Below are 15,412 nucleotides of genomic sequence, written 5' to 3' on the forward strand. Positions count from 1 at the left end.
TGGCGCTAATGGTAAAGAACCTGCCTGCCCGTGCAAGACACATAAGAGACAGGAGTTGGATCCCTAGGTCGGGAAGATCCCCTGGAGGAGGGCTTGGCAACCCACTGCAGTATTCTGGCCTGGAGAATCCCATGAACAGAGGAGCCTGGTGGCTACAGTCTGTAGAGTCACGAAGAGTCAGACACGGCTGAAATAACTTAGCAGACATGCACACGCCTCATTCATTAAAATACAGATGACTTTCAGATCCATATATTCGGTTGGCCTCTGTCTTCTAAACCTCAGACCCATTTACCTAATTAGCTGATGAATATCTCCAGGAAGACATACTAAAATGCCAAGTGCTCAGTCGCTCAGTTGTGTCCGACTCTTTTCGACCCCATGGACTGCAGCCCACCAGGTTCCATGGGAGTCTCCAGGCAAAAAATACTAGAGTGAGTTGCCGTTTCTTCTCCAGGGGCATCTTTCTGACCCAGGGATTGAACACATGTCTCTGACGTCTCCTGCATTGGCAGGCAGATTCTTCCACACTGAGACACCTCAGGGAAGCTAGCCATCCTAAAGGCTTCTGCAATTGAACGCTTCCGAAAACTTTTGACCCCAAGCTAGCCAGCGTTCTGCAGTCCTTTCGGCAAGTTTCTGGTTCCCTATTGTGGTGAAAGGTGACGCCAGAGTTACCTGATTCTTTCCAATTCCTCTTGTAATCTTTCTCCCCACACCATGCCCACACCATCCTGTTAATCCTCTTCTCAAAGACGTTTACCAATAGCCCTCTCCCCTGGTGCTGCTCAGGACTTCTCTCCTGGTTGTCTGCCAAAAAAAAAAAAAAAACCCGCTTCAGATTTTTTCAGTACACCAAGTCCCCACATAGGAACATTCAAGTTGCAAACTTTCAAAGATGCAAACATGCCTTTGCACATCCAGTCACATATTTCTTCACGTGTCTGGTGCACACGGTCACATGCACACATCCTCTGCAGGGGGCCGCACTTCGCTGTTCAGCACAGTGGGAAAGAATCCACCTCCCAAGGCAGCAGTTGCAGGAGACTTGGGTTCAATCCCCAGTCAGGAAGATCCCCTGAAGGAGGAGATGGCAACCCGCTCCTGAATTCTTGCCTGGAGAATTCCATGGACAGAGCAACCTGGCGGGCTACAGTTCTCGGGGGTTGCAAAGAGCTGGACACGACTGAAGGACTGAGCGTGTACACACACACACACGTACACACACACACACACACACACACACACACACACACTGTATAGAGTACATTAGTACAGTGTCTTTAGTTCAAGCCCAGGATGTTTGGAAGCAAGCATAAAAGCAGCAGCAGTGTAGCTGGTCCCACTGTACTTTTCAAGGTCTGTACTGTAAGATTAGAAATGTTTTCTCTATTTTTTTGCGTATTGTTTGTGTAAAAATTATTATAAACCTATTACAGTGCAGTACTATACAGCCAATTGTGTTAGGTGGGTGCCTTGGCTAACTTTGTTGGACTTACGAACACAGTCTTGAAATGAAACTGGTTCGTAGTAGGGGACTTACTGTGTAAAACTTTAACTCCTTTGGGTTACATGCAATGCCCTTTATGATCCGGCCCTACTCTCCCTCCAATCTCGCGTCTCCCTTCAATCTCCTCTCTTTCCGTACCCCTCCAAGGATCACCCTTCTTTCACCGTTCACCAGCTGACTTCACTCTCTCAAGCCTCCAAGACTTATTGACTACCTCCTCCAGGAAGCCCTCAACTCTTTAAAAGGAAAACCAGTCCGAGTGTATCTGTATTAATGCCCTTTACGAAATGACATCCAATTGGCTGTTGTTTCTATAGGTTTATTCTTGCCTAGCTTGTGAGGTTAGGATCTTTGTTTTCAAAGAGCTGACATGTCAAAGGCCTTTGTAAATACTCACTGCATCGGAGACATCATCACCAGGTCTCCTTTTTCCAAGGGGTAGCTGGGACTCTGTTTCCACTTCTGTAACTCAAAGTAGTTTCTTTTGAGCAATCCTTTTTATCCTTATTTTCGTATGTTAGAAATACATTCAAGAGAAAGCTTTGACTCTACAGAGTCACCTCCCTCGTTTTCACATATTGTGCTCTTTTCAGTTTTTGTTCGTATGCAGGCGTAGTTTCAAAGTAAAAGTCACTCAGTCGTGTCCAACTCTTTGGGACCCCGTGGACTATACAGTCCATGGAATTCTCCAGGCCAGAATACTGGAGTGGGTAGCCTTTCCCTTCTCCAGGGCATCTTCCCAACCCAGGGATTGAACCCAGGTCTCCTGCGCTGCAGGCGGATTCTTTATCAACTGAGCTATCAGGGTAGGCATAGTTTATTTCCCTGTGTCGTACCAGTGAAGAAACTTCCATCACATTTTTGTTTCACGCATCCTAAACAGATTTCTTTTCTGGAAAATTCTGTATTGTATTGATTTGTGGCCGTGCTGGGTCTTCATCGATGTGCAGACTTTTTTCCAGCAGCAAGCGGGGGCTATCACTGCAGCGCCAGGGCTTCTCACGGCAGTGGTTTCTCTTGTTGCAGAGCATGGGCTCTCGGACCCACAGGAGTTGTAACCCAGGAGCTCAGCAGTTGCAATTCTTGGGCTCTAGAGGACAGGTTCAGGAGTTGGGGCGCAAGGGCTTAGCTGTTCCAAGGCACGTGGGATCTTCCTGGGTCAGGGATCACACCCATGTCTCCTCCATTGGCAGGTGGATTCTTCACCACTGAGCCACCTGGGAAGCCTGGCCACTGTCTCCTGCCATGTAATTGAACACGTCTCCCCTTGTTCCGAGTGTGCTGCTGCTGCTGCTGCTGCTAAGTCACTTCAGTCGTGTCTGACTGTGCGACCCCATAGATAGTAGCCCACCAGGCTCCTCCGTCCCTGGGATTCTCTAGGCAAGAACACTGCAGTGGGTTGCCATCTCCTTCTCCAGTGCATGCTAAGTCACTTCAGTCGTGTCCGACTCTGTGCAACCCCATGGACAGCAGCCCACCAGGCTCCTCTGTCAAAGGAATTCTCTAGGCAAGAGTACTGGAGTGGGTTGCCATTTCCTTCTCCATGTTCTGAGTGTGCTGACATGGAAAGAGGGTGGGCTTTTGGAGAAAACACAGCTGGGTCAGGACCCTGGCGGAGGAGATTTAATCCTGTTGCAGCTGCATGCAGCCTTTCCCGAGGAGGAGAGCTGAGAGGTAGGGGACCCCTCGAGACAATCAGGAAGACGGAAGCACGCCCTGCCTGCCTTACCCCACAGACCCACCCACATCCCACACCAGGGCGGGAAAGTCTGGAGGACTTGAGCCTCGCTCCAAGTTGAAGCTGCCAGGCACTCCAGCCAGACGGCTCCCAAAGGACCCTGTGGCCCAGGGCAGTGGACGTGGCCGGTGCCCAGAGGCAGATCTGGGGCAGCTGGCTGAGCAGGGACCTTTGCCAGAGGAAAAAGGGGAGGAGGGGGGCAGGGGACTCAACACAGCCAAAGTGGAAGAGAAACGGGCATGCCTCAGGGAAGAGAGCGATGCCCGCGTGGGGCTGCCCGCCCTGCGTGTCCGCCTGCCACTCCGACACCGCTCTGCTTCTAGCCGAGCTGCGTTTGTCCCCCGAGGTTTGCTGTGAGTGACCCCCCCACCCCCACACCCTTCGCTGTGCAGGGACCCAGGCACCTCCTGCAGTGACCCAGGCATTGGCAACACCTGCCCCTAAACCCGCAGCTGCTGCTTCTCTCCTCGGTAGTCTTGGCTCCGCTCCCACCAACTGTGTTTTTCCTGGCTGGCCACCGAGAAGCAGGCCTTGGGGATGTTTTCCTCCAGTTGCTGTGCTTTGCCTCAGATTTTCCAAATCCTGCTCAGGAGGTTGTTCCATTGACTCGGGCAGAATGGCTTTATCCCTCATCCTGGGTCTGGGTGCCTGCACTGCCAGCCCTGGAGTTCTTGGGACCGACTCACTCAGCGATGCTGGGTCCCCACTGAGTGACCGAGGAGCTTAGTCCTTGTCCTCGGAGAGAGCCAGGTTTCGCCTTTGACCAGCACGTGAATCGTGTGAGAGCAGGTCTCCGAGTGCTCGCATCCCTTCCCTGAAGTCTGCGGCCTGTGGTTTACTCATGCTGTATTTCCCACGAGCTGGTGTTCAGTTACCTTCGTGCATTTCTTCTGCGTGGACCTCCAGGCTCCAAGCGCTGACTGCGTAGGAGGTGGGTTTTCTCGTGCCCCCACCCTGAGCTGGTCCCAGCATCGAGGGCAAGAGGAATATCCCAAAGGCTTTGAAAACCGATTCTTTGCTGACATGAAATGGAGGGTCTGAGTTATTTGTTTCTAAGAGCAACCTCTGAGTGGGGATCTTAACTAAGGTTTAGTTAAATTTTGAGATAAACCTTTTCAAACCAATTGTATAGTTTGGGGCCTAAAAAATTAATCCAGGGCTGCGAAAATTCTGTTTAGGAAGAAGCTGTATCCTTCCCTATCCCCACACCTGTCACTATCCGCTCCCTCCCAGCTTTTCTTTGTGAACTTAGCACTGTCTGTCTTTTTATAGAATATTTTTCAAAACGATTGCATCCTGTGAATGGAAAGAGAAGAAACTCAACAACATAACAGATTCACTAATGGGTCGACGAAGAGACCAAGTACTGAACAAGGAGCAGAGAGTACGAGGATTGGAAAAGTGTCAGTCGCTTCAGTCGTGTCCGACTCTTTGTGACCCCCATGGACTGCAGCCCTCCAGGCTCCTCTGTTCATAGGATTTTCCATGAGAAAATTCTTTCCAGAGAAGCACACTGGAATGGGTTGCCATTCCCTTCTCCAGGGGATCTTCCCAAGGTGGGGATCGAACCCAGGTCTCCTGCATTGCAGGCAGATTCTTTATTGTCTGAGCCACAAAGGAGAAATGAAATCTGCAAAGCATCGGCCCTGGTGGGTGCAGCTTCCATAGCCTCAGACTCAGCCGAGCAGAGGGTTGACTGCACTTTGCCATCTTATGTAAGAGACTTGGGTATCTTGGGAGTCTGGTATCTCCGGAGCTCCTGGAACCCAGAGTCCCCTGCTCACCTTTCTCCTCTGGCAACGTGTAGAAATCAAATTCCAGAAGGGTCTAATACAACGTTCGAATTAATGAGTTTTGCAAGGTCACCGTGCTGACACCCATGGTGCTGCGTGTCACGTGACAGAGGTATTTTCCAAAGACTCCCACAGCAACCTCTTCTGCCCACACAGTCCTCTGCAGTGTGACCTTACCCCTCCCCTCTCAAGGGATGGGGCTTCCTTCCCATCCCCTCAACCTGAGTGACCCAAAGAAGGGTGCTGTAGAAGGGTACGCAGAAGTGGTGCTGCGTACCTCCAAGCTTCAGTGCGGGGAGGCGGAGAGCTTCTGGAAGGGCTGGCTCTGCAGGGTGGGCCTCGGGGCTCTCCCTCTCAGAACCGACGCCGAGCTGTGAGACGGCTCGTGAAGGGGTCTATGACCCGTCCCCGAGGTGGCCCAGCACCCCATATGTGAGCAGAGAAGCTTCCAGATGCTTCCCCCAGCCATTTGAGCCACCCCCACTTTCACACCCAGGGACAGAGGGGTGACACTCTCCTGGTGCCTTGTCCCACTTGCTCATTCACAGACGCCACGGGCATCACAGAAGTGCTGCCATTTCACAACGTGAAGCTTAGGTGGTTTGTCACACAGCTCAGGAGGATCAAAACACACACTAATCGTGAACCGTTAGAAAAATGATGCTCAAAACAAAAGTATCTACAATAGCTTTAAAAACTCAAATAATTAAGGATGAATCTAATGACAGATGTGTAAGATTTTACACGGGAAGTTTAGTTGCTAAGTTGTGTCTGAGTTGCAGCTCCGTGGACTGTAGCCCACCAGTCTCCTCTGTCCATGGGATTCTCCAGGCAAGAATACTGGAGTGGGTTGCCATTTCCTTCTCCAGGGGATCTTCCCTAACCAGGGATCAAACCCAGGTCTCCTGCTTTGCAGGCAAATTCTTTCCCAACTGAGCTTCCAGGGAAGCCCCATAAAACTCTACATAGAGAAAGCAGAGAAGGTTTAAGTGAATAAAGGACTGTACCATAGACACAGATTCAAGTATTCATATAAAATGTGCAAATTTTCTCTAACCTGATCTGTAGTTTGATGCAATCCTTTCAAAGTCAGCAGATGTGAGGGTGTTTCTAACCCTTGTATGGAAATGCAAAGAGTCAAGGAGAATAAGGAAAGAGGACCCGGTCTTCAGACCCCAGAGCTTGGGGCACGTATTATATAGCTGCACTGATTGAAGCAGTGCAAGAATAGAAAACTGACCAAGGAAACCAAACAGAAAGCCCAGAAATAGACCTCTGCATTTCTGGGCACTTGATTTATGATGATGGCGGCATCACGGGGCAGCAGGAAAAGAATAGTCAGTAAGAAATTAATAAGGTATTAATTTGCTGAGTCAGTTAGAAAAACCGCACAAAAACTAAAACTCGACTCTTTCTTCATACCATACACAGATGTCATTCCCGGGTGCATCAAGATTTACCTTGGGAGAGGGAAAATTCTCCTAAACAGGACTCAAAAAGGAAAAGACTAAGAAGCTGGATGACCCCAAACAAAGCTCTGTTTTCAAAAGTTAGGATTAAGAGAGTCAAAAGACAAGCTACAAAAACAAGAAGGTGTTCATTATATAAATGATTAACAAAGGGCCCTTATCCAGAATGGGCTAAAATATTCTTCAAACCAGTAAGAAAAAGTCAACCTCATAGAAAAAGTGTGAAGAATATGAATCGGGATTTCACGAAAGAGAATGTTCAAATCAACACAAACTTGAAAAGATCATCAACCTCGCTACTACACACCCGTCAGAATGACTACCAAACAAAGGGTGAAATCTACCTGTTGTTGACAAGACCGTGAAGCCAGGGCACAAACACTCCTGGAGGGAGATAAAGAAACACAGCCACTTTGGCAAGTGGTGTCACGGGTCCTAATAAAGTCGAAGATGTTCAGCCCCTGCGATCCAGCAATTCTACCCTTAGGGGAAAGCTCAGGGGAAACGCACACACAACATTCAATAGTCTTCACGGCGGCTTTATGTGTGGTAGTGAGCAGCAACCTGATGCACAGCAGAACCGAACATATGGAGAATGTGCATAGGAAGCGTGGCACGCTCAGACTCTAAGATACCGTTCAGCAAAGGACATGAATGGAACTCAGCTGAATGCAACCACATGAAAAGATACCGCAAATACAATCTGACCACAGAAGCTAGAAACCAGAGATGACCTACTCTGTAATTTCACTGATAAGTTCAAAACCGGGGAAACTAGCCTCCATGCTGTAGGTCAAGATGTGTTCTGAGCCTATGTGGTTTCTTTGGCGCTGTGGGAGGGGACCTCTGGAGAAGGGGGGAACGAGAAGGGGGCTCCTGAGTACTGGTGATGCTGTTTCTTGTTCTGTAGTCATATGGGTGGATTCACTTAGGAGAAGTTCACTGACGTGTATACACTTAGATTTGATGCCCTTCTCCATTTGTAGGGAGATTTTTTAAAAAGCCGAAAAAAAACTATTCACCCCAATTTGTCCACCTGTTATCCAAAAGAAAACTTGAGATTGCCTCTCAAAAGTCACAGAGTTTATGCTCTTGCAGCCCCATATTAATCTGTTCAAGGTACCCAGGAATGGAACTGATTCTTAATGTGGTTTATGAAAAGGGCTTCAGCAAAAGTATCATAGGTAAGCATGGCTGAATGTGATCTCTATAGACTACAGTAGTTTGTCTTTGTTGGGAGATGCCTTGTAATTAGTTGTTTTTCTCATGTTTTGACTCCTTCCTTTATTGTAAGGATGTGTCCGATAGTTTACTATTTATAGCAACAACAGAAATATACGTATTATCATGTCTCTGCTACAAACACCAACCCTTTGAAGGTGCGTGTACTTGTGGACTTAGTTGTGTCCAACTCTTGGCAACACCATGGACTGTAGCCCACCAGGCTCCTGTGCCCCTGAGATTTCCTGGGCCAGAATACTAGAGTGAGTTGCTGTTTCCTTGGCTTCCCTGGTGGCTCAGAGGTTAAAGCGTCTGCCTGCAATGCGGGAGACCTGGGTTCCATCCCTGGTAGGGAAGATCCCCTGGAGAAGGAAATGGCAACCCACTCTAGTCTTCTGGACTGGAGAATCCCATGGACGGAGGAGCCTGGTGGGCTACAGTCCACGGGGTCACAAAGAGTCGGACATGACTGAGCGACTTCAGTTTCACTTTCTCCGCTTTGAAGGCCAATTGCAGAATCCAGTCTGGTTCTGGGAAGAGGTTGTGTCTTCCGTTCACACAACCTGGACTGAACAGTACGTTGCCCGAAGTGTTTGTCGCTTTAAGGTTACAGGCTGTTCCTGTGTTGTCATTGTGGCAACAGCGTTACCTAGCCAAGGTAGCGATGTTTCACGTGTAAACTCCTGATTCCTAAACTTTCACTGAAGCAAAACTGCTCCCAAGGCAAATGAGCTCCACCTTGCCTGGGAAATCTAGTTCCAGCTGAACTGTTTTCTTAAGACCCAGCAGCCTGCATCAGTCACTTTCTTCCTGAAGGATGAAAGTGCCTACAATTGATTGTGTACTCACTGCACTCCGGGCACCATTCTACGTACATTACATTTGTATTTCATGTATGTTTTCAACACCCCTTTGGCAAAGCATGCCTATTTTATAGAAAAGGAGACTGAGGCTCAGGGAAGCGGAGAATTTCCCAGAGGGAAGCCGAGCTGGACTGTCATCAGTCAGCCGGAGTGAAGCCTGGGCTTGCCACCCTGTCGTTCCGCCTAGGATCATTCCCGGAGGCTGTTATGGGAGGGTGGCAAGGGCCTGTGATTTTCGTCAGGATGAGTAAGTCACTTCAGCAAGCAACTGCCTTCATTTCTTCCTTGATCTCATCCCCTAAAACGTTCCTGAACTAACATTGACAGCCTCACCCAGGAAAGTAATTATTGGGCTCCAAGTGGTGATACTTAACAGCCCCATTTGCAGTGAGACTCATTTTGACACATTCTATTGCTATCCTGGGTCACCTTGTGGGTCGTTACCCCTTAGACGTGGACAAGAATTATTGGGCAAGAATACTGGAGCGAGCTGCCATTTCCTACACCAGAGGATCTTCCCAACCCAGGAATATAACCCATGTCTCCTGCCTAGGCAGGCTGATCCTTTACCAGTGCGCCACCTGGGAAGCCCATGGAAAGAAAGCCCACCAGAAAAGAAAGTGAAAGTGAAGTCACTCAGTCATGTCTGACTCCTTGCGACCTCATGGACTGTAGCCTACCAGGCTCTTCCGTCCATGGGACTTTTCCAGGCAAGAGTACTGGAGTGGGTTGCCATTTCCTTCTCCAGAGAATCTTCCTGACCCAGAGATCGGACCCAGATCTCCTGCATTGTAAGCAAGATGCTTGACCACCTGCGCCACCAGGGAAGTCCTATGGAACATGGGAGGCCTAATTAAATTTGAATGCAGGTAAAGAGCTCTGGGGCTTCCCTGGTGGCTCAGCTGGTGAAGAACCCGTGTGCAATGTGGGAGACCTGGGTTCCATCCCTGGTTTGGAAGATCCCCTGGAGAATGGAAAGGCTGCCCAATCCAGTGTTCTGGCCTGGAGAATCCCATGGACTGTATAGTCCCTGGGGTCACAAAGAGTTACTTTCACCTTCACTTTCAAAGAGCTTTGAGCATATGCTTCATGCACCATTTACTTGTTGACCAAGTAAAGTAAATTTTTGGCACCATGCAATATTTGGGACATATTTATTCTAGAATTATGAGTTGTTCATCAGATTCAGATTGAACTGGGAGTTCTTCCTGCGGTTTGCTGAGTTCGGCCGTGCTTCACGGGGAGCAATAGCAGGGAGGGTGGGGGTGGGGTGGGGACTAAGCCCTGGGCCTGAAGCTGTAAGAGGCTGGGAGAAGGGAAGGGACAGGGAACAGGACAAAGAGAGACAGACGAGGCAGGAAGGGAACCACCTGAGGGTGCGGGGTCCTGGAGCCTGGAGGCTCCGCTGCCCTCCAGGAAGACAAGGACGGGGCGCTGGATTTGGTGATGGGGAAGCTGCGGGCAGCCTGACAGCAGCCACCTTCAAGCACACAAGCATTTTGTGACGCTGTGTGACCAGTGGTTACAGATTAGGGCTGTTCGTCTGATGGGGCCTGAATGCCGGCCGTGAGGTCAGGGCGCTGGGCTGATGACATTGACCTTTGTGCGCCGGAGACTCCTCCTACCCGGAATATGCCCTTGAGGACCACAGAGCGGGGTTTTCGGCAGGTTCACTGGACACCTCCCTTGGCAAAGGTGACCTGTTTGCGGACATGGAGTCGCTAGTGATGAGCAGGGATGCGCGCTGTGAGAACAGGGAGGCTGCCTGCCCGGGGAAAGGACCCCAGGGCTGACCTGTCCCACCCAGCTTCGTTTCGAAGGAGCTCAGGGAAGCCAGACAGCAACTCAGCGGGGAACCACAACGACGCATGAGAGAGGGTAGCTGGGTACCCACCGCACATGGGGCCACTTTCCAAAGCTCAAAGTTCAGACCCTTTTTCCCCCTGGGAGAAAAAGCAGCAGTGGTACCGCTTGAACCCTTCATTCTCTTACAATGGGGTTGTTACCACTTTTGCTGAGTCCCTTCATTGAAGAAAAACCAGCATTTTTTTTTTTCCCCCAACTGAAAGCAATGAGGTGCAGGCACTGGGTCACATTCCCGGAGCAGGACTTCTTTCTTAGAGTCAAAATCCAAAAGAAATGGACAAAGACAAACGTTCGATACACAGCTTGACCATCACTGCGCTGAAATCTGAAAATAGCCCTGAACGTGGGAGGCGAGAGGATTTTCATCCAGTGTCGCCCGGACACAAGGCATCTCCAGCTTCAACAGAACCCAGGGCTGCAGCTCAAAGGAACACCCTCCTCCCTTTTCACAGCCCGGAGCTCATCTCCATCCAAATGACATCATGACTGGGAACCCCAGTCAGCCTTTGATATCAGGAAATGAGCTACAGAATACGACTGCTCACGACTGCCAACAGTTAGCGGTGTTCTACTTGATTATTTTCTTTAAAGACAATATTTATTTAGCCATAAAAAAGAATGAAATGGCGCTGTTTGCAGCAACAAAGACGGACCTAGAGATTATCATACTAAGTGAAGTCAGAAAGAGAGAGACAGATATCACACGATATCACTTCTATGTGGAATCTTAAAAAAAAAAAGACACAAAGGAACTTATTTACAAAACAGAAATAGACTCACAGGCATAGAAAACAAATTTCTGGTTACTGAAAGGGAAAGGGGGGATAAATTAGGGATTTGGGATCAACAGATACACACTACTGTATGTGAAATGAACAACACGGTCCTGCTGGATAGCAAAGGGAACTATATTCAATATCTTGTAATAACCTAAGTGTGTGCTAAGATGCTTCAGTCGTGTCTGACTCTTTGTGACCCCATGGACTGTAGCCCGCCAGGCTCCTCTGTTCATGGGATTCTCCAGGCAAGAATACTGGAGTGTGTTGCCATTTCCTTCTCCAGGGGATCTTCCTGATTCAGAGATCAAATCCAAGTCTCGGCTGTCTCCTGTATTGCAGGCGGATTCTTTACCACTAGTGCCATCTGGGAAGCCTTGTAATAAACTATAATAGAAAAGAATCTGAAGAAGTATATATATATGTGTGTGTGTGTGTGAGTGAGTGTGTGTATGTACATATGAATCACTTTGCTGTACACCTGAAATATTATGTCAACTGTATTTCAATTTAAAAAATTAAATTAAAAAGACAGTATTTACTCTCACAACAGTGTGACTGAGTATATAATCTATCTACTTAAATCTAAATTCATTTTGTTTTTATAAGTCATCTCCCCCAAGAAACTCAGTGACACAGCTTTGAAAAATAACTTGCACAGATCTCTGTAAGTTATTGCGTGACTATCTCTGAAAGCTTTTCGTGTATTGTACATTTAATCAGATAGGGAGGTCTGGTTAATTGCACTGCTGTTCTTTTCAAAATTAATCAAGACAATAAAGCAACTAGACTCCAGTGGAAATTAATTTTAAATAAATAAAAATGAGTTGTGCCGCAGCCACTGAAGCCCACACGCCTACAGCCTGTGCTCTGCCACAACAGAAGCTGCCACAATGAGAAGCCCACGTGCCACGACTAGAGCGTAGCCCCCACGCTCCGCAGCCAGAGAAAGCCTGCACACAGTAACGGAGACCCAGAGCAAGCAAAATAAAACAAATAATAGACACGAAGAAATAAAGATTGCAGTAAAATAGATGAGAAACACTTCGTACTTATATACTATGAAAATACACTTATTTTGGTGCAGCTGGTTCCTAAATCTAATGTGTCTAATATATTCTTTCTGACATCTGCTGCTGGTGGTTTGGTGGTTTAGTCACTAAGTGTGTCTGACTCTTTGCAACCCCATGGACTGTAGCCCCACCAGGCTCCTCTGTCCACGTGATTCTCCGGGCAGGAATACTGGGGTGGGTTGCCATGTCCTCCTCCATTTCTAACATCTAATGATTTTTGAATACGTGCTCATTATCATCTTCCCCGCAGTGAAGTGATGCGCCGGATCGGCACACAGGCTGCCAGCTCAACTTTTTATTTACATTAGAGCAGCAGTTCCCAAGCTTCAGCGTACCCCAGGATTGTCTGTGGGGCTGGTTACGTCACAGAGTTCTGGGCCCCACCCCCCACCCCAGTTTCTGATCCAGTAGGTCTGGGCGGAGCCTGAGATCTCACCCCTCTACGCAGTTCCCAGGTGAAGCCAGTGCTGCTGGGCTGGAGAAGGGTGGTCCATCTGTAAGGAAGGTCTCCAGGGTGCACCAAGCAGGGACCCCAAAGAGCATCTGAGCCCAGCTCCCCCTTTACAGCTGAGAAACAACACAATGAAGGAAGGTCAGGTCAGTCCAGGCCTAGGGCATTCATTAGACTTAGTGTGTTAGTTGCTTAAGTCGTGTCTGACTCTTTGCAACCCCATGGACTGTAGCCCGCCAGGCTCCTCTGTCCATGGGGTTTCCCACGCAAGAATACTGGAGTGGGTTGTCATTTCCTTCTCCAGGGGATCTTCCCCACCCAGGAACTGAACCCATGTCTCCTGCATTGTAGGAAGATTCTTTACCATCTGAGCCACCCGCTGATTGAGGAGCAGTTTAGGCACAGAGGTCTGCAGCAGCACCACACTCCCCTCAGGCCCTTCCAGAAGCCACAGCCAGAGAAAAAGAAATCAGGTCTAACATGCCTGGGCCAGGACTGGCTTCCAGTCCTGTCCGTCGCTAGTAGATTTCATAACCTCTGTATTGGGCAAGTCACTTGTCTTGGAGCGTTGCTTTTCTCACCCCAAAATGAAGGCATTGGTCCAGCTTATTGTTAAAATCCCTTGGAATTCCAGTTTCCTATGAGTCTACCTAAACATGAAAAGCCTCTGACAAAGCTTTGTTGAATGAGTAATTGGAAACATAAGTGTTTGTGTTCTGTCACGGGAAAACAGGTAGAGTGAATGGCTTCCGTTTGAGGGCGAGGGGGACATGCATGGCTCTGGGCAGGATGTTGGAGGGTATCTCCTTACTGGCAGAAAATCCCAGATAAAAGCAGAGGTTCCAGGCTCCAGTGGCAACCCACCCCAGTATTCTTGCCTAGAGAATTCCATGGAGAGAGGAGCCTGGTGGGCTATAGTCCATGGGGTCACAAAGAGTCTGACATGACTGAGCGACTAACATACTTTCCAGGCTCCAAACAGTTCAGACTGAGAGAATCATTTTTCCCTTTAAAGTGAGAACAGTCATCAAAGAATGAAAAGGAATCAACAAATCACGAAACTGGAACCAATAAACACAGGAAAGGAGGCCCTGGGATCCAGAGCAGTGATGAAAAGTGCGGTGGAAGTGGATGGAAGCCAGGTTGAAGAGGGCATGTTTCTTCCCATTCTGGGGTCTGTTCTGCACCCTGCGAGCAGATGGAGCCAATGGGCTCTGTGAACATTGAGAAGTTATTCTTGCAAATACTTAAACAAGAAATAAATGAGGCTTTTGCTAAGAGGAAAGAGGCAGAAATAAATCTTCAAATCCCTTTGTTTTAGCTTTGAAACAACTACAATTTTAAAATAAATGTAAGCTGGCTATATCAATATATCTATAGATTCTTGATATTTGGAAACCATAACTTCTTAGGAAGGAAAATGCTAACTGCATTATTAAAAAACCCAAGTTTTGTTTCCTTGGATAACCCTACTTGTGAAAGAGAACCAGAATTATATGTGGTGGGTCAGCTTTAAGTGCTATTATGCTGTTATATACACTAATATATGCTGTTTCCCTGGCGGCTCAGAGGGTAAAGCGTTTGCTTGCAATGCAGGAGACCTGGGTTCGATCCCTGGGTTGGGAAGATCCCCTGGAGAAGGAAATGACAACCCACTCCAGTACTCTTGCCTGGAAAATCCCACGGACAGAGAAGCCTGGTAGGCTACAGTCCATGGGGTGGCAAAGTCGGACACAACTGAGCGACTTCACTTCACTTCATGCTGTTTCAGACCATGGAAATGTCTGACCTCAGACATGCAGGACACATGAGCTCCTTGTGCCAAGAAGGTTCTGAAGGAGTATGCTACAAGGCAGGCACAGCCGGACCCCTCCAGCACTGCCGAGGATGAAAAGCCCCACTGAAATTCCTCCACGTTTACATCTTGAAACGGCAAAATGGCTTTCAAGTTCCAATAACCGATGGAGACATTTAGACAGTAGAGCACACGCTTGCCTGTTTTTTTTTAACTAGAATATTCAGAACATAATTTAACCTTTTTCTTGTTGACTCATCATGAATCATCATTCTGAATCAAAACCATAGAATTTTAGTACAAAAGGGTCCATAGAGACCAGCTAGTTCCAGTTCTTCCTTCTAAAGATGTTCGAGTGGAGGTGTGGTAGGAGTTGAGTGGAAAGCAGAAACGTGCTGCCAGGCAGCTGGTGTGGAAGCCCCCGCTTTGATTCTTCATCCAAGGCTGTGACCCTCCACATCCAAGGCCTGGTAACTTCCAGATGTGGAAAAAATGAAAGAATAAAAGGGAGAATTACCTGGTCGTCCAGTGGTTACAGCACTGGGGCTTCGCTGGTGGCTTAGATGGTAAAGCATCTGCCTGCAATGCAGGAGACCCGAGTTCAATCCCTGGGTTGGGAAGATCCTCTGCAGAAGGAAACGGCAAACCACTCCAGTACTCTTGCTTGGAAAATTCCATGGACAGAGGAGCCTGGTAGGCTACAGTCCTACCAGGGGTTGCAAAGAGTTGGACATGACTGAGCGACTTCACTTTCCTCTCCAGTGGTTACAACTCGACGCTTTCACTGCCAGGATGGGGTTCAACTCCTGGTCAGGGAACTAAGATCCTTCAAGCTGCCTGGCGCATGGGAGCAGGGG

At 48.4% G+C, this 15,412-nt stretch overlaps 1 protein-coding gene across 2 annotated transcripts in view; it reads right to left on the reverse strand.

Moving 5' to 3' along the window:
* Nucleotides 1-15,412, reverse strand: part of AGPAT4 (1-acylglycerol-3-phosphate O-acyltransferase 4) — a 1,412,466-nt gene that overhangs the window by 142,154 nt on the left and 1,254,900 nt on the right. For both annotated transcript variants that reach the window (XM_027551994.1, XM_027551993.1), the window contains one exon: nucleotides 679-810. In XM_027551994.1, the coding sequence (XP_027407795.1) occupies nucleotides 679-810 (132 nt within the window). The remainder of the gene's footprint in view (nucleotides 1-678; nucleotides 811-15,412) is intronic.

The sequence above is a fragment of the Bos indicus x Bos taurus genome, chromosome 9 (assembly GCF_003369695.1).
Source record: "Bos indicus x Bos taurus breed Angus x Brahman F1 hybrid chromosome 9, Bos_hybrid_MaternalHap_v2.0, whole genome shotgun sequence".
NCBI classification, from domain to species: Eukaryota; Metazoa; Chordata; class Mammalia; order Artiodactyla; family Bovidae; genus Bos; species Bos indicus x Bos taurus.